Source organism: Populus trichocarpa, chromosome 15, assembly GCF_000002775.5.
Source record: "Populus trichocarpa isolate Nisqually-1 chromosome 15, P.trichocarpa_v4.1, whole genome shotgun sequence".
Classification (NCBI taxonomy): domain Eukaryota; kingdom Viridiplantae; phylum Streptophyta; class Magnoliopsida; order Malpighiales; family Salicaceae; genus Populus; species Populus trichocarpa.
Window position 1 is genome coordinate 11973319 of NC_037299.2, and position 26219 is coordinate 11999537.

Below are 26219 nucleotides of genomic sequence, written 5' to 3' on the forward strand. Positions count from 1 at the left end.
AATGTACAATGAAAAAAATTAATATTAAGCCATGTAAATATATAAATCTAATGGATAGTTCAATATATATAATATAAAGGTAATTTTAATTATAAAAAAAAAGTATTTTAAAGGATCCATTTTTCAAGAAATGTGTTGAATACAATAAGTTTGGGTTTTTTACAGGATGAGGATATATTATTCATCCTATTTGTTTGTTTGTTTATTGGAGAAAAATACCTCCCATATGTATTAATTTGGTGGGGTCCCCATCGGGTAATTTTGCAATCTCTAATTTTACGCTAACTGGGCTAGAGTAATGGGCTCCCGAAATGACCGTTGCGGAGGTATAGAAGATGGTTACGAGTTCAGCTAGTTGAGCTTCGGGCAAACTTTGATTGCTATGGATTTGGACTCTCTTATCAGCCCAGTAACTCACTAAATCCAATTTCTAAATCCAGGGAGATAAAATCCACAACCCAATGAAGATTATTGTTGTCGTTGTTTTGGGATCAGACCAAGATAGCATTTGGTTAGCGTCTCAGAATTAAAAAATAATAATAATAATAAAATAAAAACAAATATAAATCATGTTAATAAAATAAAAACAAATATAAATCATGTTTGAGAGTGATGTAAATAATAAAATGATTGTTTTTATATCATATTTGGTTATGATGGATAAAACATAATAAAATATGAAAAAATTTATTTTACTATTATCAGACTTATATATATACACTTTAGCTTATACAGAGTGTTGAAATTAATAATATTATAATAGCTATAATTATGAAACCACAACTGACTTGACAGGTTTGTCTAGGGCCTTGATTGGTCCAAATTTAAGAAAAAATAGAGAAAGGATTGACTCGACCTAACATGGTTAAAAATATAGGTTAACCCAAGATAAGACATGAGTTAAAAACTTGTTGACCTTAAAAAAAAAAACTTGATCAAAAAAAGGTTGCTTTGATTATTAAAAAAAAAATTGGGTTATACGAGTTAATCCTCCCAACCAATGATTTGAACCTTGTCTCAGGTCGACTCCCAAGTCAGATTTTAAAACTATTATAATAACCATTTTTATCCATACATCAACTCGGGTTAACCCATGTGACCCTCCCAACTCATGACCCGGGCCTTGTCCTAGTTGACATCCAAGTCAGCTTTTAAAACTATGATAATAACCACTTTTATTTAATGTTGACTTGGGTCAACCCAATTTTACCCTCCTGACACGTGACCTAGGTCTTATCTCAGGTCGACTTTTGAGATAGATTTTAAAACTATAATAATAATCACTCATAATAAAACCAAATTTAATAAAACCCCTAACCTTGCGATCATGAGCACAAGATTGAGATAGCCAGACAAAAAAGAGAGTGAAAAAAAACACAAATTAATTAAAAAAATATATTGAAGGAAGGAATTGAAAAAAATTCATTTTTAAAAGAGGATTTAAAAAGAACCAAAGTCAATCCATTTTAATTTTTGAAACACGTGATTGTGATCTTGATGCTGAAACTGACCTTATAAAAGGCAAATCCAAAAAAAACAATGAAGCAAGATTCTAAAAAAAAATATATTGAGTGATGAAAATGAAAAAAACAATAATTAAAAAAACAATGAAAAAAAAAAGACTTAAGTTAATATGAGTTAACCCGTTAACCCCGCAACCATGAGCATATGAATGAGATAACCCCACAAAAAAAGAAAAACAAAAAAAAAGCATGAAGACCAATATAAAATGAAACATCGAATGATGAGATTTAAAATAAATTAATTTTATAAAAGGGCCTAAAAAACTAAAGTCATATCGTGTTAACTCTTGAAATCCATGAACCTAGTCATGAGATCAAGATTAACCCCATGGAATGAAACAAAAAAAGAAAAAGAAAAATTCTCAATAAAAAATGACAATTTATGAAATTTGAAAAGAGAAATGCAATAAAAAAGATAAAAAAAACAATAAAAAAGGGACCAAATTTAATGTAAAAATAAAATTAAAAACAAATAATAATGAATGAAATTGAAAACAAAATTCAAATAGAAAAGGGTTTAAAAAAATTAAAAGAATGAAGTCAAAATTAAATATAAAAATCAAATTCGATCAAATGACCAGGACAAAATTGAAGAAAAAATCAATTAAAAAAAGATAAAAAAACAAAAACAAAACAAATAGAAATTAAAAGATGGAGGTCCAAATTGAATTTAAAAGACAAGAAGAGAACATCATCATACTTTGACAATGAGAAGAGAGAGAAAAGAGGGAAGAGAAGAGAAAAGACCATTGGAGCCAAATTGTCACATCGCCGCACACATGTGTCATACTATCGAGAAAAGGATGTTGACGTGTTTTCAAAGCCGCCGCAAAAGGTGGTATTTGACGTCTGTACGCTGCTGCATGCACCGTCTGAAAAGCACAAGCGGCGTCCTCTCGTTGTGTGTTTATCACGTGCCATTAACTTTTTGTTTTTGTTTTTAATATTTTATATTACTGGAAAACAAAAATTCCCTTGAGAACACCTAAAAATAACAAAAACTAAATAAAATTAACTAGAGATAAAGATGAAAAAATAATTGCAAGGAAGTTTTAAAATTATTTAATTCTAATGGCACTGAAGTTTATTATTGTTCATTAAAAAAGAAAATGACCACAAAGCTCTTGGACAAAAAGTTCATTTTTTCCTAAAAAAATGTTATTTTGGTAATTTAACTATTCAAATAAAAAGCAAAAAGATCTTTGTGCCCCAATAAATTTTTAAAAGACATATGTGTCCTTGTAAAAAGACCATAATACCTCATTTGCTAACATTTATGTTTGCATGGGGAAAGGCAAAATGAAAAAAATACTATTCAAATATTTTTTTCTACATGATTTAGATTTTTTATTTTTACTAAGGTAGTATTTGATATTGTTACAGCGGTTACTTTTCAAAGTCTATCATTTGTAAATGAATTAAAGTAATATTGTTTTTAAAAAAATATTACTTTAATGTATTTACAAGTAATTAATAAACACTAAAATTATTTTTAATATCAATTTTTCAAAACCATAAAAAAAAAAAATCAATTTAAAATAATAATAACAAACCTTCCCTTGGAAAATGCCTTCGCTAATAAGGAAATCGTGAAAGCCCGCAAGCAGATATGCGGATTCGCATTTCTTCTGTCTCCTTGCCTTCTCTAACAAGCAAATCGTGAAAGAAGCAGCATGCGAATCCGCATTTCTTTTGGCTCCTTGTGTGCCAAATGGCATCAAAGATTCTTCTATATGCAGAAAAACGAGCTCAAGGTCGGCTTCTTTAACTTTAAACAGCAATAATGGCCTTGAAACTGTGGCATATTCCCCCCTAGCTAGCTCTATCGCCTATGCCATGTTTGTTTAATTAATTAGGTTTCCCTCAAAAGAAGGTATGCATACCATTTCTTGTACTGTGGAGTACATGCAGGCCGTATATAACAGTACCACCCATGCTTTCTAAAAGAAGGTTTCTGATATTTGTCAATGGCCAAGAAAGCTTCATCCCCAGTTGTTCTTCTCTTTATGATCAGTGTAAGACCATGTGCTCAGGCACTTTAGGTTTTTTCTTTCTTTGTTTAAGCATTAAGGTTCCAAGTTCGGGCAGAATCTCTGCTTTACCAACCCTTGTTCGGTTTGATTCGGGAAAGAGCTAAGATATTGAATGTTCGAGCAACTTGTAGGATTTAGGACAGCCTAACAAAACATTAGAACTTATTATAATAACAACACTTTGACACATTCTATGATACTACACCACAAGGTAAAGTGTTTGTATCTACACTCCTCACTCACACCACTCAATATCTTTCTTTCTCTCACTCTCACGCACGCATTTATACATTTACATTTTTCTTTCTTTCTTTCACACATCTATGAAGGCAGAAACATTCGTATTAATAATAATGTTTTGTTTTGTTTTTAGTTTTTTTTTTCAATTTAACATTTAAATAACTTAATTTTTTTATTTAGTTTTTTTTTTCAACTTCTTCTTTTAATACTTAGGTTGTTTTGGAAATTATATTTTATAATTTATTTTTTAATTATCTTTCCATTGAGTTATTTATTAACAAAACACTAATAGATGTGGCTAAATCATTGTAGTCATACCCATAAAAAATCTATTAATTAGAATAATATTTTGTTTTACTTTTAGTTTTTTAAATGGTATTATGTTTTCTATTTGATCCTTTTTTTTTTTTTGTAAAAGTTATTATTCTTTTCAATTTCACCGTTTAATTACAACATTATTTTTTTATTTTTATGTCAATTATCATCCTCATTCTTTTTAATTTTCTTGACCTTTTACTAAATTGATTTTTTTCAATCTCATCCTTCAATTAAATATAAAATTATTTTTTATAATTTTAATCTCGTTCTTTTAATTGCTATTTTTAAAAAAATCTTTTTGTATAATTGATTTTTTTTTCAATTTCATCCTTCAATATTTAATTGAATGAGAATTAGACTTCATAATTTTTCCAGATTGAGTGTTTTAGTTCTAATGACCTGGGTTACAGATTTAAAAAGTTTACACATTTTTTTTTAAAAAAACAGCTTTATAATTCTATTTAATTTTTTAATTAGATTATTCCAATCACATAATCTAAACCGTGGGTTTGACAAGATATCTCAAGTTAACTCCGCTCTAATTAGCATGCTTACAGGCTTGTTATAACCAATTTTTTATATATTTTTTTCATCTCATTTCAGTATCTGAACATTATTATTTACGCACAAAAAAATATCCAAACCGACAACCTAGCTGAGTCACCAAGGTTAGTATGTGCATAAATCTTCATATGCTCCATTTGTACCTCGTGTCCACTAATATTTGATAGATACATGGTTTAGGCATGTAATGTTCTTGATCTCTTTTAAATTAAAATAGGAAAACATGTAAAGGAAAGTAAACCAATGACCTTAAAATACATTGAGATTCTATTGCACAGAGGGGCCATTCCCTCCTTTTCTCTCTCACTTAAACATACAGAAACTCAAATCTTAAATGATTTGAATCCTTTGGGTGAAATCAGGAGATATAATTACCTTTAGCAAAAGCATGCCTGTCCTTTCAATCTTTACACGTCCACAAAAAATCTCAAAAAAAAAGAGAAAAAAACAAGGGAAACTCCACAGTATGTGCCCTCGATGAAAAACTAAAGGTAGGCAACATCTACTTTCGAGTTTCAAAGAATGGAACATCTGTCTAGAGAAAATCAATAATGCTTAGTTACCTCACCGAAAGCAATTGCAAAAATAGCTCCTCTAGATGCATCTAAAGGGTTCTTGGAGCTTTTTTCTACCTAATAAAGGTAATTGAATGACTAAACTTTGAGGTAAGATTGCACACATGTTTGCTTAAAAAATGTTTGCTTGATACACCGCACGCATTCATCCAATATATATAACAATTGTTTAACCATCATCAATCACTGGCTGGCTTGTAGGTATCTTGGGAAGGTGTTTTCTTTTTGCTGCAAGATATCAGTACAAGTAGACAGGTCGATGGCGATCCCCAATACCTCAATACTGCTGTTGCTAAGCAAAAAGAAAAACCACATTAGACACAAGGAGATAAATATGTTAAAATCTTCGATTAAAGTAATTGTTCCCCTTTTTTTGCTCGACTTTTTCTGCTTTCAACATGTAAATCTGTAGAGGATACGTTCATTATTCAACTAAGCTTAGAATACCAATAATAAAGTTATCTTAAAACGAGAGATGTATATTATACTTATTTCTAAATCTATTGTGGATCTTAGCAAGTTTACCAAGACCAAGCATGCAATTCTTTTGCACTGTTTAATGGTCGAGAAGCTAGAGAAGTGCGCGCGCGCAAGAGGCTGCTAGAGTATTGCAATTTGTTTATCAGCAGACAAAAACAAACTGTTGCTAGCTAGCCAGCAGCCGATATCTTGCTTGTGTATTTTCAAGTTTATTTTACATGAAAAATGAAGATGCATAAACAGAGAGCACATTTCTTGATATCCTATAGTTGTTATCCAAAAAGCACCCACCCTCTATTTCTATGCCCTAGAACCACTAGAATGGGTTTGTATATGATACCTATAATACAAGTCATATAACACAAACCAAGTCTTTAATTTCATTAAGTAAGCTTATTTGTTGTGTGTGGATGTCTAGGCATTCTGATTATATCCATAAAAGCCTCTCTTCTGCCAATAACTTTTGAAAATACCCCACTTCCCAGGAAATACCAGCTTCCCTTTTTCGTTCCACTCAACAACGTGCCTTCTACCGGTAGAATTATGCAAGGAAAAGCTTAGCAACTGCTTTAAGAACCCCACACTTCTCTTCCAGGAAAGAAACAAATCCGATGCTTTTATCAGTGGAGTTCCTAAATTAATATGCTTAGTATTACTCTCTCAAAATTCTGAAAAATAAAAATTCCATGGTTCCCAGCACTATGAAGCCTCACCATGACTATGTACGTAGTTATTGAAGCAAATCTCCTAAGACAACAAGAGACAAATAATCAGTATAATTTTTCCTCTTTCACTTTGTTAATCTTAAGGTACACTGCGCTTCCTTGATCCTAAGCAAACATTCTTGGTTTTCTATCTCTGATATTCATGAAACATTAAGCACTTCCCCTATCCCTCCAAATCAAAACCACTAAGCTAAAGTTTGTCAGTTGATGCCAGGCAAAAAAAACTATGTAAGGAGACATTTTCACTCTTTCGTGCATGTAAATAGAAAGAAAAGGAGAATGTTTACAGATTACCTTAATAATTATTCAGATAGTTTGTTACTATATTAATCGACATAACATCAACTACAGGAAAGCTGGTAGCCAAAAGAGAAAAGTAGCCAATAAGCACTAATCAATCTCCCATAGCTTTTCATAAAGTCATATAACCATTCCAGAGTAAAGTAGAGTAGCATGTGTTAGTTTTACCAAATTAACCTCCTTTTGCCCTTCTATATAACTCCATGTTTACAATGCCTTCTGTCCAGTCAAATGGCTGTTCTCTCTAATGTCTTTTAAGATTTGCCTCTGAATTATTTCCCAGAGTTGTTTCTATTCCTTTCCTAAAGGATAGAGTGAGATTCTAAACTTATCTTAAAGCCCCAGCTAACCCCTCTTCTATACAAAATCAAGAAATGGATCTCATTAAGCTGAGAGAGATTCATGCGATTAACAAGTCCAAGAAGCATCAACTTCTTGACAATTTTTTCCTGTATTCTTTCACTGTGTTGTCCTGTACTCTTTTCTGTTCTAGCCCTTTCTGGTTTCCCTCCCTATTTCATTCCATGAAGCTCTTTCTCTTCGTCTCTCTTCCAAAACTAAGTTCTATTTTACTCAGCCCCAAGTTTATTTTCATTGTTGGCAACCTCATAATCTTTGTCCTTGTTGGTGAGTCCAAGTACTTTACTTCAAACTCTCCATCAGCGACTGCTGTTTACTATGATGAGTACATTGACCAGAAAAAGAGCCTTCAAACAACTTCAGCTAGCGTGGAGGAGAAAAAGGAGGTAAAAATGGAGGAATCTTTCAAAGAAAAACAAAGCAAAACTTGCGAAAGCGGAGAAAACAATGGAGGGAAAGGATTGTGTGAGGGAAACTTGAAAGTACACAAGGAACGTGAGGATTTAGAAGGAGAAGAAGAGTTCAGTTTGCCGACAGAGGAATTGAAAAAAAGGGCTGATGATTTCATTGCAAGAGTCAACAGACAAAGGATGCTTGAAGCTAGGCTATTAGTATGCTATAGTTAATAAAACCGAGTAAATTAGTGGCATGAACTAGCTAGTAGTTTGGTTTTTGTGGATTAAATCTGGGTGAGTTTAAACTAATAGATGGTCCTGTACATGACCCTCAATTGAACTAGAATCTTTGCTTGAAGTGAAGATTCCTCTATGTAATTATCCTAGTACATAAATACCATGTAAAATTCATGGTTTCGGACAACATAGAATACAGTCTATCTTTCACCATTATATGAGCTTGCTTCTAACAAACTTTGAAACGAATACCAACAAGTCATCCATGGGAAACGGATTGGATCACTTGATGCTACAAATGTTGAACACATGAACCAGATTTCACAGAATCCCAACATGTATAATCATCCCTGAAATATTTTCATGAATGGACTACTCAAAATATCCTATCTTCCTTCTGTGCCTTCCACCAGAAATCAAAAGATTATGCGCTGATCGTCATGTGTTAAAAAAACCCATGATTGAACTTAGCTGAAAATTTATGTAACTGAAGTAATTCACTTGATTCAATCTTTAAAATGGCAAGTTTTTTTTCCCCTTTTCTCGTTGGTTGTTAAGGTAGCAAGGATGGACTCTGTCTCTGAGTTCTAGCCTGAATAAAGTCTCAGATGGTCTTTCCTGATCAGGACTATTCCTGACAGGTTATATATGAAACTTTTTGTTAAGTGAGGGCAATTATCATTTTATAAATTATAATTGAAATACATCTTATTTGTTTTTAAAGTTTTTTTTTTTTATTAAATGAGGACCTTGAACCATTGTACAATTAAGTCTTAACTCAAACCTGCTTTGCTGACGGAAACATGATTTGAAAAGAAAACGTTGAAGAGAAATAGCCATTAAAGAAGAAAAAAAATGGACCTTGGTCAATCATGGCAACCAGGTCGGTTATTGTCTATTGGTGAAGAAACCCTCTGCTTTCCTTTCGTTCAAAGCCACAAAGAGGATTCACTGTTCAATTTCTCTGTTCTTCAGAGAGACGACTCGTCATCCAACCCATCCAAAGAGTTAATTACAAGCGTTATAACTGTACCATGATAGTTTGATTAACTGAAGTCCTTAACCTTAATCGCTATATTATAAATAAAGATTGTTGTCAGCTCCACTTCACGTTCTGACATGAAAAAGAGTTGAGGTTGCTGGGCTGTGAACTCACAAGTGATTAGATAAACTTAAATTTATATCTTTCTTTTTTTTTTTCTAAACCATGTACTTTTAATTTTTTTATTAAAAAAATTTAGTTTTATTTGAAATCTAAATTAAATCAGAGTGATGAGCTTTTAAGATTAACTACTGACCGAGTTTATCACTATGAGGTATTAACGCTGGATTTAGAAAAAAGGATCCTCCATCATGACGGTATTAAAAGTGATGCTCAATGTTTGACCAAGTCCATGTTGATTGAATTTGATTTGCTCTTCAATTTGCAAAAGAAAAGTGCTTAGAAACATTATATTTTTTTTCCTGAATTATTTAAGAGAAATGTAGTAATTTTAAAATTCTCAAAAAAAAAAAGTAAAAACCACAAATTATTACTTAAACATATAAATTCATTTAATAACCTCGAGAGATATATCTCAACTGGTCAGACTCTGAGTTTGCTCACTTAAAAATACTAGTTAAAGTTTCACAAATCTCAGGACCACGAGAGGCTTACATGGTTATTAACTTTATGATCCGTAGGATTAGTTAAGATACATGCAAGCTTACCCAGACATCCACGTAATAAAAAAAAGATAAATTCATTTAAAATTATAATCTCCTTCTTAATTAATTATTATTTGGCCGGAGGGTTAACATTTTTTTTATTTCTTAATTATTATTTATTTTTCTTAATATATTACTTAGAAATACGAACAACATTGACATGTGTTATTCATCTAATATGACAACAAGTCAATGCTAACATTTTCATGATTGTACGACATTGACTATAAATTAGAGGATAGTAGTAGACATGCTGAGAGTTATGCCCACGAAAAAATTTTATCTTACAAAAAAAAATAATTCATATCATATAAAATTATTTGAATGTAGTTGTGCATAGCAACTTTTGTGCAGTTCTAAAAAATAGAAAATCCCAAATTAATTCTCCAGTGCTCACCTCCATTTTAAAAATTCAAGTAACCGAGTCAACACATCAACCAGGCGGGTGGTCGGATCGAGTTTTAAAATGGTGTTTCTAAGCGGAGTGGCATGAAATCTGCGGCAACTTCTCACCTCCAGAAACGTGAATTCTTAAATGCTGCAATGCATGAAGGTGTGCTGCTCATATAGAGATATCCCTGAAGTAAGAAACTTCAACAAACACACCCTCATTTTTTGCTGCAACATTTAGGGTGTTTTTGTTTTTGTGGTCGAGATTGAGTTTTGTTTATAAGACTCATCAAAAAAATCTAAAAAAAACAAAAACAAATTAAGTTTTATGATTGAATTTAACACAAGAACCAGCCTTTTTGGTCCCGTCACTTGTCTGGCTGTTATTCATGGAGTACATTTTAGACAACCTCCATATATATATATATATATATGGCTGTTAGTACATTTTAGACAACCTCCATATATATATATATGGCTGTTATTCATGGAGTACATTCTCCACATATATATATATATATATATATATATATATATATATATATATAACAAAATCCAAAATAGGTTTTTAAAGGGTAAAATTAAAAAAAAAAACAATTAAATAAAAAATAAAAAAATAAAAACACAAAACAGTATTTTAATAAATAGTATATTGTGAACACGCTATAATGATTTAACAATACTGTTTAGTGTGTTTGCCAAAAAAAGTGTTTTGTTAATAATAATATTTATTATTTTTAAGGGAAATATTGTTATTGTATATTTATACAGGGCAACCAAGGCCAGGACGAGAAAAAAAATATTGAATTTATTTTTTATCGCTTTTTCCCAAATACAGAGGAATTGATAGAAGAGCGGTTTTCTGCTTCCTGGTATGTGCTCTCTCACTCTTGCACTATCTCTGTTTTATTGCCGGTTCTTATCCAAGAGCTATGTCACTATTGGATTATATGTATATGCCATATTAACGATTGTCCATTTAAGTTTAATTTAGGATTTGTTCTTTCTTTCTTTTTTCAATTATTGCATTGCTCAATTGAACACATTTGCATGAATGTGGAGCATAAGGGTCAAAGTTCAGATTATAGTTTTATAGGGTATCAAATATTTGTTTGTCCAGACTGTTATTATTTTATATTTTGACCCGGGAATCTCGAGAAACCTGATTTTAGTTCATTGTTAATCACGTTCAACTACTGCAGGAGAACCTTTCAAGCTGAAGTTTTTAAATCGGCAACAAATCTTTTCGAGAATTTGAGCTCAGCAACACAAGAAATAGAAATTGCTGTGTTTTGGTCTTTTCTCTCCGACCTTAATTACTGAAGCACAGCATGGATTTGATCCACAAAGTCCTGAACATTGTACTTCCTCCTATAACATTGATTCTGCTACTTCTCTTCTTGCCGTCCTTTCTTGTTTCCAAGTTCATAAGTCGTATAAAAAGATCAATAAACAGCGAAAAGGTGGCAGGAAAAGTAGTTCTAATCACCGGTGCATCCTCAGGCATTGGCGAGGTTGGTATACATTCTCTGCACAGATGTAAATGTCTATCATATTATGATTTGGAATCTTGTTACAATTATTACCGGGATACTACTTGTTTAATGCTCTAACTGTATTTTGTGATTTTTGTAAGTATCTTGCATATGAGTATGCTAGGAGAGGAGCATGTTTAGCCCTTGCTGCTAGAAGACAGGAGCGTCTTCGAGCAGTTGCTGGTAAGGCAAGGGCGCTGGGTTCACCAGATGTTATAGTCATCCCCACTGACATTTCGAAGGTTGAAGACTCTGAGAGGTTTATTAACGAAGCAGTGAATCATTTTGGCAAGTGTAAGGATCTCCTTCTATCTTCTTTCAATTTCAATTTATGTGCAAGATTTTTTCATTAAAGAAGTTGTTTTACCATGACTCATGGTGGTTATGCAATAGTGGATCATCTGGTGAACAATGCTGGTGTTGTTCAAATTGACATGTTTGAGGATTGCAAGCAAATATCAGATTTTGCAACACTTACGGTATGCTTTTTGGTGCAACAGTTGATACTTCTAGGTTCTGACGATGCTCTGTTAAACAACTGCCACTAAATATAAGGTCATTTAGATATAGGAAAATTAAGTATAACTCTGAATTTTCCATCACAAGCTGTTAAACTTAAGTAAATGCATTTGATATTCCTTGACAGCTAGAGTTTTGAGCTCACTTCTCATCTCTCTTTAAAGTAGGGTGACTCTCTGTTGTGACCTGGGAATTACTTACCAACTTAAAAGCTCAAACCTATTCATGTTTCTGACATTTTTCCATGCCAGAAAATTTTCTAAAAGGATCCATTTTGTTGCCTTCGGCAGGACACAAATTTCTGGGGTTCCGTTTACACCACCCATTTCGCTATTCCACACCTAAGAAAAAGTAAAGGGAGGATTGTAGGGATTTCTTCAATTGCTGGATGGTTCACAGTGCCTAGGATGAGCTTCTATTGCGTAAGAAATGTCCTTGAAATATGCTGCATTCAGCCATTTTAGAGTGACTAATCAATATTATAATGGCATCATCAGGCAAGCAAAGCAGCCATAACAAGTTTTTATGAGACACTACGTGCTGAATTTGGTTCGGATATTGGAATAACAATCGTCACTCCTGGTGTAGTCGAGTCAGAAATGAGCCAAGGCGATTTTTTGTCAAAGGTATTTATGAAGGAACTAAAGGGAGAAATAACATATGAATGTCCCTTTATTTGCTCTCTTTTTTTTTTTTTTTGGGGGGGGGGGGGCGGGGTTATGGGATTTGGGAAAAAATTATGTGATATTCATGATAGTTAGCAATCCCATGTTTTTTTATTTAGGTTGCATTTAATTAATGTTTCAAGATAGAAAAAATAGAGAAAAAATGTTTTTTTGTTGAAAAAACAAAGATTTATATATATATCACATAATTTTTCATGATAAAAAGACAAATTTATATGTTTTGTTGAAAAATAATTTTGAAGTAAATTACTTTCAAAACAAAAAGGACATCTTTTTTTTCTCCCAGTTGTTCTGTTCGATAGCTACTTACCAATATGTTTCATGTTCACTCCGACTTTTATGGTTGAAAAGTCGAGAGAGATACCAATATTTGATCTTTTAAACAAATGTTCATTAATCTATTAAACTTGTCCTGTCTCCTCAAGTATAAGTAGGACATTTCCTTTGGATACAAGTTTTACCAAAATTGATCAACACAACTTGATTTTCTAACAATTCTCTAAATGGTGTTTTCTGCAGGCCCAGATAGACTTTGTCCCGGCCGAGTCGACCGAGAGGTGTGCTAAAGCAATCGTGGACAGCGCTTGCCGAGGAGATAGATACTTAACAGAGCCGTCTTGGGCAAGAATGACGTTTCTGCTGAAAGTCCTTTGTCCTGAAGTGCTGGAGTGGTTGTTCCACATGGTATTGGTTGCTAAGAGTTCAAAGAAAAGTAACTAGCATGAGCTTCTGTATCTCAATTAACAGGCATCGAGATATGCCTGTGGCGTTTCAGCTTTAATTCCAGATCTCAAGCAGCGGTTCTGTTTCATTTTTTATTCCTCTGAATACTAAAGATGGATTTTGCATAGACATCCAACTTGCATTTTTCTAACTCATCAACCATCTTCATCTCATAATATTACAAATAAATCAAAACGTCATTGATGTTTTTCATAGGTCTGCTCAACTTTGCACATCAGGATTGGATCTTTTTATGCTTAACTCAGCATGGACAACACAACATCTTTTGACAAAATAAAAAACGATTGTCCGCGGTCCTCCTAAAGCGGCAGCAGCGTCTTGGAGGATTAAATTAGCTGGAAGAATTATTGAAAGAACTTGGGAGAATGGTCTCGATGAAAGATTTAGCATCTCCTTCAATGAAAGTTCTCTCTTCATGTAAACTTAAGGCCATATGAACTGCAGTTCTCAAAGCAAGAGATCCTAAAACAGCAGGGTCATTTGCATGAGCTAAAAAGGTACCTTCAACACCAAGCCTAAAGCACCCTGATTTGCAGCCTAATTAAATGCGCCATCAAAATTGATTTTGATTGAATCAAGAGATGGTGCTAGCCAGGAAGATTTAGGAAAATAGATACTAATTAGTAACCAGGAGGTAATCGAAGGAAGTGTAGCAATCAACGGAGTACATGTTTCTAGTGTCCTTGGTTTTCAAGACGGGAGGAACAGGGGTGTTCAAAACAAATGACTTGCCAAGAAAACTAAAAAAACCACAGCGAGAGAAAAACGAAGAAACCGATTTAAGAACCAGAAAAATCACTTGATTTGATTCGGTTTTGGTTTCAGAAAATTGAAACTGATTGCATTGAATTTAAACCAACTAAAAAAATGGTATAAATAGAAACTTGACCTAAAGCTAAAATATTTTTTTCCCTTTTGATTTTTGTTTCAGCCACACCTCCCCTGCCTCGTATCTCGTTCTCTCCTGTGATTCATGGCTAACCAAATCATTTCATGTAATTCCTCTCTCTTGACAATTGTCGTGACTCGTTTCTCTCCTCTCTCTTCTCCTCTGTTCTCTTCGTTCTCTTGCAAGGTTGGATATTGTGGGTATTTATATTGATAGTTTAACTTTTATAGAATTTACTAATAAGAAACGTTTATTGGGATTTTTTTTTAAGAATAGGATATTTCTTTTTGCTGCATCATTTGGCTTGTGGGTATGCTAGTAGAGGAGCCTGCTTAGCTCTCATAGCCATGAGAGAGAGAAGCCTCACTGAAGTTGCAGAAACAACCCGGTACGTCGGCTCTCCTGATGTCATCGTTATCCTTGTAGATGTTCAGAGGGTGGATGGTTGTAGAAAAATGGTTGAGGAAACAGTAAATTATTTTGGTAGATGTAAGCATCTAATTTTCACGAGCATGCTTCAAGTTTCCACAATGAGAACAGCCACTTCCTCCAACCTCTGTTCGACCCTTTGCTTTTGTTGAAGGATTTGGTTTTCTACTACATGGTGCTGAAGACCATGATTTTATAGCTTTGGAAGTCATATGTAGCTTTGGACTAGTTTTAATCCTCTAGACGCCATAGCTGCAACAGTAAGGTTACCATTGTTTGCAAGCATGACCGATTGTCTGATATCTAAAAATTATCTGGGAAAGCTACAGAAACGGAGCCTATTTTGGAAAATCAATAAAGATTCCATAACAAATGGAATATATACAGTTATGATGTAAATCAAACTTCTAAAATCCTTCGTTGACGAGTTTTCTCAAGGACAAATGAAGATTGGGACTCATGATTGATAAAGTGAAAAGAACGTTAAAATTAGTTTACTATTTGTTCGCGGGGAAAAATAGACTCTAATTTGCTTAAAAAATACCTTAGTTGAAGAAATAAAGATGGATGCAATGAGGAATTGAAACCACCATCAATCGAATTAGAGGTGATTAAAAAAATTAAAAAATCAAGAAAATTGGAAAAAAAAATAACCGAAAAAACTGAACCGTAAAAAAAAACCGATTAAACCAATTAAAATTTTTAAAAAACCAACCGGTTTGGTTCAGTTTCGGTTTTATAAACTTAAAACCAAAAAAACCGAACCGAACCCAAACCGAAAAAAATCAGAAAAAAAACCGAGCCAAAACAGAAAAAACCGAGTCAAACCGAAAAAATCAAGCCAAACCGGTTTGAACCTGTTTTTGTCCTAAAAAACCAAACCGAACCAAAACTTGTCGGTTTGAACCGGTTTCGGTTTGGTTTTTTTTTAAAATTCAGTTTGGTTATTTTTTTTAATAAAAACCGAACCGAACCGAAAATGATCACCCCTAAATAAAATATATTATCCCGAAGAAAAAAAAATAGTTTATAAACTTTACTTCGCGCATGAAAGAAGATTAAAAAAAGTATTTGCTAATATTTTGACCTCTTACCAGCAAAAGCAAGAAATTCTCTGCATAGCAAAATTTGTCTCAGAAGATCTGGTTTCAGTAATTCATAGATTATTGAATTAAAATCAATTTAAAAATATATTTCAAGTTATATACAATTGTAGGATCTTGAAAACCAATATACCCTTTGCAAAGAAAATATAGAAGAAGATACCATCAAATTAGAGTCGTTTATGAAGCTCAGAAAAATTACTTAGTGGTTTATGTTTAGAATCCTTGTTGGATTATAAGAGCCTTGCATGCAAAATTTTAAAAATGTTGAATATGAAAGAATAAAAACTTGAGTTTTCAACATTCCCAGGAGGTTGGGATCTACATCAAATCCCTTGCCTTTTTTAACATTCTCTAGGAGATATACTTATTTTTTTTATTTTTAAATTGTTTTAATGTGTTAATATCAAAAATAAATTTAAAAAAAATTAATATATTTTCAAATAAAATACAATTATTACTTTTATTTTTATTGCTTTTCCTATATATGGAGGAGCGCGCTTTTATAGATAGATAGATAGGCAACTGCTACATTTTTGACAAATATCAGCGATGTTAGGAAATTATATTATTGATATCTGAACAGGAGGTTTGAATTCAAATTTTGGGATCGGCATTAAATTCCTCTTGCCTTTTTTAAAATCATTTGGGGATATATGCTTATTAATTTGAAGGGAAATGTTGTTATCATATATTTATACAGAGCAACCACGGCCAGGACGAATATTTTCGTGAACCTGAGCTCAGCTACACAAGAAACAGAAATTACTGTGTTTTGGTCTTTTCTCTCCGACCTTACCGAACCACAGCATGGATTTGATTCACAAGGTCCTGAACATTGTACTTCCTCCTATAACATTGATTCTGCTACTTCTCTTCTTTCCGTATTTTCTTGTTTCCAAGTTTATAAGTCGCATAAAAAGATCAATAAATAGCGAAAAGGTGGCAGGAAAAGTAGTTCTAATCACCGGTGCATCTTCAGGCATTGGCGAGGTTGGTATACGTTCTCTGCACAGAAGTAAATGTCTATCATATTTTGCAGACTAAAGATTTGGAATATTGTTACCATTATTACTGGGATACTGCTTGTTTAATGCTCTAACTGTATTTTGTGGTTTTTGTAAGTATCTTGCATACGAGTATGCTAGGAGAGGAGCCTGTTTAGCCCTCTCTGCTAGAAGAGAGGAGCGTCTTCGAGCAGTAGCTGATAAGGCCCGGGAGCTGGGGTCACCGGATGTTATAGTCATCGCCACTGACATTTCGAAGGTTGAAGACTGTGAGCGGTTTGTTAATGAGGCAATGAATCATTTTGGCAAGTGTAAGGATCTTTTATCTTCTTAATTCAGATTGAGTTTACGTGCAAGGTTTTTCATAGAAGTCGTTGTTTTACTATGACTCACGGGGTTTATGCAATAGTGGATCATCTGGTGAACAATGCTGGTGTTGCTCAAATTGACATGTTTGAGGATTGCAAGCAAATATCAGATTTTGCAACAATTATGGTATGTTTTTTTTACCGCAACCGTTGACATTTCTTGGTTCCTAACATGCGCCGTTACACAACTGCAACTAAAATATAAGGTCATTTAGAAATAGGAAAATTAAGTATACCTCTAAAATTTTAAAGTAGGGTGTGATCTGGGAATTACTTACTTACCAACTTAAAGGTTCAAAGCTATTCATGTTTCGACATTTTTCCATGCCAGAATATTTTCTGAAAGGATCCATTTTGGTGCCTTTTGCAGAACACAAATTTCTGGGGTTCCGTATACGCCTCCCATTTCGCTATTCCACACCTAAGAAAAAGTAAAGGGAGGATTGTAGGGATTTCTTCAATTGCTGGATGGTGCTCAGTGCCTAGGATGAGCTTCTATTCTGTAAGAAATGTCCTTGAAATTAATATGTTGCACCCAGTCAGTCATTTTTAGAGTAACTAATCAATATTATAATGGCATCAGGCAAGCAAAGCAGCCATAACAAGTTTTTATGAGACACTACGTGCTGAATTTGGTTCGGATATTAGAATAACAATCGTCACTCCTGGTTTAGTTGAGTCAGAAATGACCCAAGGCGATTTTTTATCAAAGGTATTTCTGAAGGAACTAAACAGACCAATAACATATGAATGCTCCTCTGTGTACTTCTGAATCCTTGCATGATGTTTTTTTTTTTTTTGGTAATGGAATTTCACCATGAATTCAATCTAGGAAAAAACATGTGATATATATATATATATATATATATATATATATATATGAATGTATAATAGGTCCAAGTTTTACCTACATTAATTCGTCCGCGCAATTTGATTTTCTAACAATTTTTTTAAATAGGGTCAAATGGACTTTGTTCTGGCCGAGTCGACCGAAAGGTGTGCTAAAGCAATCGTGGACAGTGCTTGTCGAGGAGACAGGTACTTGGTAGAGCCGTCTTGGGCAAGGATTACGTTTCTGATGAAAGTCCTTTGCCCTGAAGTGCTGGAGTGGTGGTTCCACAGGATATTGGTTGCTAAGAGTTCCAAGAAGAGCAACTAGCATGAGCTTCTGTATCTCACTTAACAGGCGTCAAATATGCCTTGCGCATTTCAGCTTTAATTCCAGATCTCAAGCAGTGACTCTGTTTCATTTTTTTATTCCTCTGAAAATTCAGAATGTTTGATAATTTCATTCTATTCCGGTTAGAATAACCGGTATATCTCATATCATATAAAAAAAAAAAAAACAACAGAATATAATGGAATAAATTTCATCTCGCATCTCAGGTTATTTTGAATTTTTCACTCAAATTTCTGCCGAGATATTCCACGTTTACTACTTTGTTGTTCTGTTTCGAGTAAAAAGAAACTAGACTATGAATAAAGCTTGTGACAGGATCAAATGGTGTGTTGTTTAAAGACTCCATTTCCATGAAACATGCTACCTTCTTGCTTGGACTTGGTAAGGGGTAAGGACATTCCAACTCTTTCGATATATCTTCCTATCCTCTAGTGATTTGTCCCACCAAAACCAGCTTTAATAAGGCTGTCAATCTTTGAGGAGAAACTCGAAGGGAGTTCGAAACACGACAACAATATTTTTTTGCTTTATAAGTAAACCTCCTTTCTCTCTTGCGATAATAATTCCTGCTTCCAATACTGTAGCTTGTCATACAGTCAAAAAAGAAAACCAAAAGCTTGAGTTTTGGACCTCTCCCATCTAGTCGGAAATTTTAATCAAATTACAGCTCCTGCATATCAGCACTTTCATGATCACTCCATGATGAAAGTTCCTCCAAATCAAACCTACATCAAGTCCATATAATCTGCTACTAGATGGAAGTCTCTAGCATAGCATTTGAGTATGCTGGGAGAGGAGCTTGTATAGCCCTTGTTGCAAGAAGAAAGGAACGTCTGATACAAGTCGCTGCCATGGCTGAGCTGATTGGATCACCTGAAGCTATTTTTATCCCTGGAGATGTTACCAAGGACGAAGATTGTGAAAGATTTATAGATGCAACAGTGAAGCACTTTGGTCACTGTTAGTAGACCATCCAAGAAGATCTGAGCTAGCAGTATCAATCGATTTCCGATTCGCTTTGGGACTCAAATGCACTAAAATGATAAACTCTTGATAGGTTTTCTTTGCTAACAGTGGATCATCTGGTGGCCAACGCTGGGGTTGCAACAGTGGGCGTGTTCGAAGACGCCCATGATGTCACTCCTTTTGCACCAGCCATACAAAGTACAAACCCTTAAAACGACCCTCCCATTTTTCAGATGAACAAGGAATGGGATTCCATCAAAACTCATGTCTCCATGCATTTTCTATGCTAATTTTTCATTTCGTATAGGACATAAACTTCTGGGGCTCAGTGTATTGTACCTACTTTGCAATTCCGCACTTAAAAAGGAAAAATTGAAGGATCGTAGTAGTTGCTTCAGTTGCCGCATTTCTACCTATCCCAAGACTAAGCTTCTATAATGTAAGATTTTCCATCTACATCTTTCAAATCCGTCTGTTACTTCAATTAATATCCATTCTGTTTTCACAATGTTTATAGGCAAGTAAAGCAGTGTATAGCATGTATGAGACAGAGGGTAGAATTAGGATCAGAGATCGGAATAACAATTGTTATTCCTGGATTGATCAAGTCAGAAATGACACAAAAAAAATTCCTAAACCAGCAAGGCAAATTGGAATTAGATGAAGAAATGTGAAGGGTAAATTTCCATACCCATGATACAATTATGTAGTTAAAAGTCGTCTTCAACTTTATGCTTCCACTTATAACAGGATTGAATTGCTTGTTAGGCAATGATAAATCCGATTCCAGCGGAGTCTACCACAGAGTGTGCCAAAGCAATTGTAGATGGTGCATGCCGAGGAGAGAAATACCTGGTTGAACCAGCTTGGTACCGTTCCATAATTTATTTCAGGTACTTTTTCCCTGATATAGTAGAGTGGAGCAACCGTTTATTTTTAATCTTGACAAGATCAATCTACAACAGATAGGAGTTGAGAGAAGTACTGAGAAGATCCTCCATCTAGTAACTAAATGAAGGTCGGTCTTGCATCTATAACATTTTAACCTTATGCCCTGAATCCATAACGGAAGCTTCTTGCATCATGTATGGTTGTATCATAGAAGTTTCCTTAACTAGTCTTGTATTGCATAATGCCAGTCTAGAAATTATGTATCTGTCTCAAGAAATAAGTGATAAATTTATGGGGATATCATGAATGATTTATTTTAGAGCAACGGTTGAACTTTACTGGAAATCTATGATAATTTTACAGAAATTTATATCCACTTACAAATATGGCATGTTACAGAGAATGTGAGGAGTTATGCTAAGAAAACCCAAAAAGAAATCCGAGAGCCTTAGAAAATAAGAGCAAAAGGAAAGTTAATGGAGTTGCGTGAGTGTACCTCGACTAAAAGTTAATGAAGCAAACAGTGGCTTCTCCTTGTCTCGTTAATATTCGGATAATCCTCTCCCCTCCCTTAGATATGAGTGGCTTTGCATTTTTACAAAGATGAGATTTCATGTACATCTCTTCTGGGCACAATTGGCAAATCTCCAGTTCATAGTTTCACCCATTCATAAACAAATGACTTAATGTGATGACCATCTTTGAGAAGATCAGCAGCAACACACAAGTCTCATGAAAACCACATGATGCAATATCATGCCTGGTAAAGTGTCAGCAACATTCACCTTCTCAGCCATATATACATGTGGCAAATAATCTCAATCGATGATATCAGGCGAGACCATGATTTTCCCAGTCGCTGCAAAAAATTTCAGGCTATTTTATAGGTGCCTGGTGAGTGAGCACGAATATGATCTAGGAATCTGCATAACCATGCTGAGAGAAGGTTCCTCCTTTAACCAGAAAAGGCAGCAAAAAAATTCGATCATAATCAACTTTCATTTCCCTTTAAGCATCATCGCATGTGAAGCCATTACGGTGATATATCAATAGGTCCCATGGAGGAATGCTGTGGTGTTAGGGAAGAAGAAAAGGACTTCAGTCTTCTCATAAGCAACCATGCATCAGAAGGAGGACAGCCTTGGTTCATCTCAAGAGCAACAGGAAGTTTAGAGGCTCCATTTATCTCTATGAGCATTGTTCCCTGGACCAAAGTATTTCCAGATTGAGTGAAACTAAAATAAACCGTGCTTAAAAATTCAACAACACGACATTCAAAGAACATTGAAGTCTTCCTATGAAAAGAACTTGACTGATTCTTCAATGAAGCTCAAATTCATAAATAATTAAAGGTTTAACATATAATACCTCAAAATTCACTAAGAACATCTGAAACTGTCTCAGGGTCTCCTTCATTTCACCAGCTCTCTTTTTATCTGACGAAGAAAGAGCAGTGGTAACCTCCACAGGAGAACAACCTATTCCTTTCAGCACTACCTGAAAGTACAAATGACTGGTAAAACTATAAAAAAAATTAACCTCGTATCATCAAAAGGTAAAACTCCAACTTGGAACTCACATTGTGATCAATTAGGATCTCAGAAATGAGGCTGCCATCATCAACATAAACCTGAAGCTCATATGTCGTCCTCTGCTTATATTGGAATCCCTTTACACCAGTCAAGAAGCACTGCAAAATTTTATGTGAACATATTAGAAAGCACTGAAACAGTAGAAAGTACAGATACTATACGGGTTTGGTATGTACTTTCAATTATATGCTCAAATAACATCAAAAAGAAAACTTATATATTGTTTTCATGGGAATTTATTCAGATATGTAAGACTGCACCACCATAAAAAAGTTTCTTCGGTTAATGGAAATAGAATAATTCACATTTCCATGCAACATAATAAAGGTGTTGAAACTATTATGGTTACTATTTAAATATAGTCCCACCAAAACGAGATCCAGAGTCTCAGCTTTGAGAGTCTCACACTTTGGTATTCATGTGAAATAGAGTTCTTAAAACTCTTATCATTGTGGTTACAAAGTGCAAGTATTTACCATTACAGCAAGAGAAGGCCCCTGAAAGTCAGGAAACTATAAGCATGAAATAAAACAATAAACCAGTAGGCTGCAGAGGAGTTACACCATCCTTACCATGTTCCTCCATCATTCATCAACATAAAAATGAAAGCATATTCAAGTATATTTTTTAAAGTATTTCAGCATGTGAATCATTGTCCTTTTTCACGGGCATAGAAAAAGTTATACAAGAATTTATACATAATCCAAAACCTTAGGTTGGAACTGAGAGCCTACTGGGAGTTGCTCTTTGGATACCTTCTAAACTACAAAGCTACTTATTTTTATTTTTATTTTTATTTTTAAGAGCAAAGCTATTCATTTATAAAATAGTTATCAATCATTAACAAAGCTCAGCTAGTTGGTTTTCTTGATAAATGTTTCTTAAAAATTAAGTAGCAGCAATAGAAGTTAGTATTAAACTACAAAAAAAAAAAAAAAACACCTCATTCATTCTGTTTGTCTTTTTAAAACAATATTTTGTTTTCCATAATATCTAAGCTATACATACTATTCTTTGCACCCAACCCAGAATACTGAAGTTAAGACTTCTGCGACTTGCACCAAATTCAGTTGAGCAATAAATGAAGCCAGTCAAAATCCAAATCACAACCTGTTTTAGGAGAGCACATAATGCCAATGTGCAAATATAAGCACCAGATGAGTAACACACTTGCACACTTGCACACATGCTCAAAAAGAGAGATACTACACACCTTGATCTTTCCTCTAACAGAAGGTTCTTTCTCCTTCATTGCTGCCCATTTAGCTGACAAACTAGCCAAGTATGTGAATGGGATTTCTCGGTCTCTAGATAATATGAGGGGGTGTTCAAATTCATCAATCATGCAGACATCCTCTTGCTCCAAAGTACCATTAGAGTGTTGGTTAGACACAGAATTCACCCCACTTATAGGAGAATTGATATGCATCTCCCCAACATCGGAAACAATACTAGATGATAGATTACACATAGTGGTTTCTGCACTCATTGGAACAGCACATTCTTCCACAGTCCTTTGACTAGTATCAGTGCCAGATACAACCAAATTGGCACCTAGAAAACATGATAAAAAAAAAAAAACATTCTTCTTATTAGACGAACATTATGTAAACTCCAGCATACAATAAAAGCTATTAACAGGCTTGTAATCCGCCAAAATGTGAACCTTTTGGTAATTATATCCTCAAGCATGAAAGTAATAGTTAATTCACGAGTTTATTTATTCCCTATTATACATTTGAAGACAGTAAAACGAAAACACAAGATTACTTCATGTACAGTGTAATTTACTCTTGACATTCTCCCAAAAGTTTGCTATATCATCATTTACGTGTTAAAGTAACTCAAAACTGCAAGAAGAAGAAAGAAAGCAGGCCAACCTCGTCCATCTTCCTGAAAGGGAGTTGCAACTCGTAATGTGGATCTATCAGTATGTTGAACAACTTTGACAGAACTATTGGTGCGTCCCAGGGCATTACCAGAACCATTGGTGTTCTGAAGATCATCCGCTGAGGTATTTGTATGCCCAGGAACATTACCTGAGTTATTGGTGCTACTGGGAATATTGACTCCATTAGGGGCCCATGCAGCCTGAGTTGCTCTAGTTGCTAAAGGAGGAACCTCTCCAGTCCTTGATCTGCATAACAATAGTGCAAATCAGTTGCATTTAAAGGAGACAAACAGTTGGATCTCAAGTGATCCCTTGAAGATCAGAACTCAATTCACCTAACAGGCCAACTAAAAAGAATTGAAACTAAAATAACCAGCAAGATCAAAAGCCTACACTTGAAAACAACCATTCTAAAACCCAAAAAAAAGTCTCTCAGTGTAACTCAATCATCAACTCTATTAATGATTATCTCTGGAAAACTTTTTACTATAACCTCAAAATTTTCACATCCAGGAATGCAATGAAATCAAGAATTAGTCCTAGTCTAGTTCTTTGCACATGCCTCTGCTTAAAGAAGTCTTTCATATGCAAAGCCTTGCAGAGGGTAATCCAATATCTCAACCATAAACCACTCTCAAAAGGTACAGCTAATTATGCAATAAGAGCATGGTCCGGCAAAGACATGCAGAGAACTTCACTATACAATAACATTTAAAAGCAGATTTTCCTTTTTCAGGGACAGAAATAAAAAAAACTGAAAAGCAAAGTAATAAGAAAGGCACAATGCTGTAAATCTTCAGAAAGCTCAATACATCCTAGACACCTAAAGCATACCTTCTTCCCCTTGGTGGTTTATTTATCTCATCAGCAAGACGTTGACGTGCTGCATCCAACTCTTCAACCACTCCTCCTAAAATTGCTAAAGCTTCAGGAACCAACATTAAAAGCCCACGCCGTATATGTACATTACAGATAGCAACCTACAATACAAAAGAATTATGTTTCGCAATTTTCTGACGAAACTAGCACTGATGCATAAACATGAGAATAACATTTGCACAACAAAATTAACGTATCAGCTTATTTTCTCTTTAGCTAGCCATTCAAACATGAAACACCTTATATCCAGGTCAACAACTATAGTCACGCCACACTCAAAAACCTTTAACAGAATCCATCAGTATTTTTGCCATATTTCTAAACCATCCTCACAATTACCAATGCAGATTACTAAATACACATCTCAGACCTTCCATGTTATCATCACTATTTATGACAAAAGACAATGACAAAAAGATACTCCAATTCAATAAACCATAAATCATCAGGAAAAAAATTATAATAAAACCTTGAATCCTGGAGGAGCTAAAACTTTAAGATCCTTAATAGACCTATATTCCATGCCAAAAACACGTTGGACACCATCCGTCATAGACAGCTTAAGGCACCTCTTCACTCCCGCATTCGCATCCTGATACCTTCCTTTAAGTGGACAACTAATGTTAACAATCTCATCCACCTAAAAAAATTAAAATTCATCGTAAATAAACAATCACGTATTATAAATTTATCTATTTAATTTAACAGAATTTGTAATCAAATCGAAATAGGCCACCTGCAACACAAACGGTCCGGGGAGATCAGCAAGGTGCATAGAGTCCACATTTGGAGGAAGCACACCAGCACCGCAGTGATTCATATCTGAAATCAAAAACTGACCGAAGCAAATCTTAGCCTTTGACACTATGTCAAGCGAGTTGTCAATTTGGCGAAGACAGGAATCAAGCCACTCTCTTTTTAAACTAAGTCCCGTTCTCAGTAGAAAATCCCCAATAGGACAACCGGATATGGGTGGAGCCACCGACGGAGGATACGGAGGAGACGGTGGAGTGAGGTTATCGGAGGCGTCGGCGAATTCAGCATCGTCGGAGGAGATTGGAAGTGGCACTGGTTGTTCAGGGAGGTTAGGGTTAGGGTTTGGTAATTGGTGAGATTCCATTTGATAATCTTGTTGGTGGTTTTGCTGTTCTTCTTCGTCGTCGTCGTCGTCGGAGTAAGAGCTGAGTCTGAGGCGTCGTCTTGTCATTTTTACTGAGAGAAGGAGTGAGCCAGTGAGGGTTTTTTTTTCTTGTTTTTTTGGCCGTTTGGGGTTTCCCTCCAGATTTGTGATATAATTTTTTTATTTTTATTTTTTGTCAAGGTGGGAAAGTGGAGGAGGAGTGGGGTGAAATTGCAATTTTCCTATAAATTTAAGGTCCTTGACAGACAGGAAAATGGGTTATGGGCCTTACACAAATCTAATTAACAGGTGGATATTGGGCCTGACACTAATCCACCTAACATTTATGATATATTATCGAGGTATCTTCTGTTCATAGTTTTTCAAAGCAGATTCGGTCTAAGGCTCGGATTTTAACCGGGTTATCCGGATCAATTATTTTTTAAAAATTAAAATGACGGTATTTTAGTAAGAAAATAAAAGTCAACAGATTGCAACCGAGTTTTTGACTGGGTTACACCCACCGGGTCACACCAAGTTTTTCCTTCTTCTATTTTTTCTTCAACCCGGCCC

The 26219-nt window shown here is 34.4% G+C and overlaps 4 protein-coding genes and 1 long non-coding RNA gene across 7 annotated transcripts; 4 read left to right on the forward strand and 1 right to left on the reverse strand.

Moving 5' to 3' along the window:
• Positions 1-6956: 6956 nt before the first annotated feature.
• LOC7463141 (uncharacterized) lies at positions 6957-7966 on the forward strand. Its single transcript, XM_002321681.4, has one exon. The coding sequence runs from the start codon at positions 7133-7135 to the stop codon at positions 7742-7744; it is 612 nt and encodes a 203-aa protein (XP_002321717.3). The 5' UTR covers positions 6957-7132; the 3' UTR covers positions 7745-7966.
• Positions 7967-10505: 2539 nt separating this feature from the next.
• Positions 10506-13525, forward strand: LOC7463142 (11-beta-hydroxysteroid dehydrogenase A). Its single transcript, XM_002321682.4, has 7 exons — positions 10506-10719; positions 11050-11361; positions 11484-11676; positions 11776-11861; positions 12192-12323; positions 12399-12527; positions 13107-13525. Exons 2-7 carry the CDS (start codon positions 11179-11181, stop codon positions 13305-13307), a joined length of 924 nt encoding a protein of 307 aa, XP_002321718.2. The 5' UTR covers positions 10506-10719; positions 11050-11178; the 3' UTR covers positions 13308-13525.
• A 2906-nt stretch (positions 13526-16431) lies between these two features.
• On the forward strand, positions 16432-18524 carry LOC7463143 (11-beta-hydroxysteroid dehydrogenase-like 4A). Its single transcript, XM_024586020.2, has 6 exons — positions 16432-16745; positions 16878-17070; positions 17169-17254; positions 17498-17629; positions 17711-17839; positions 18086-18524. The coding sequence occupies exons 1-6, from the start codon at positions 16563-16565 to the stop codon at positions 18284-18286; spliced, it is 924 nt and encodes a 307-aa protein (XP_024441788.1). The 5' UTR covers positions 16432-16562; the 3' UTR covers positions 18287-18524.
• Positions 18525-19422: 898 nt separating this feature from the next.
• On the forward strand, positions 19423-20483 carry LOC7463144 (uncharacterized). The gene is made up of 2 exons (XR_008057542.1): positions 19423-19950; positions 20042-20483. It is a non-coding gene; the product is annotated as an uncharacterized LOC7463144 (long non-coding RNA).
• On the reverse strand, positions 19901-25842 carry LOC7463145 (recQ-mediated genome instability protein 1). 3 transcript variants are annotated; one of them, XR_002978064.2, is made up of 9 exons: positions 25263-25842; positions 24996-25166; positions 24482-24627; positions 23637-23893; positions 22970-23310; positions 21744-21854; positions 21533-21661; positions 20661-21368; positions 19901-20177 (listed from the first exon to the last, which is right to left on the reverse strand). XR_002978064.2 is itself a non-coding variant. In XM_002322242.4 (8 exons), the coding sequence occupies exons 1-8, from the start codon at positions 25731-25733 to the stop codon at positions 21198-21200; spliced, it is 1797 nt and encodes a 598-aa protein (XP_002322278.4). In that variant the 5' UTR covers positions 25734-25842; the 3' UTR covers positions 20499-21197. The 3 variants fall into 3 exon arrangements, 1 of the variants encoding a protein (XP_002322278.4); XM_002322242.4 differs by lacking the exon at positions 19901-20177 and having other exon boundaries at positions 20499-21368; XR_002978065.2 differs by lacking the exon at positions 19901-20177 and having other exon boundaries at positions 21221-21368; positions 21533-21677.
• Positions 25843-26219: the final 377 nt, after the last annotated feature.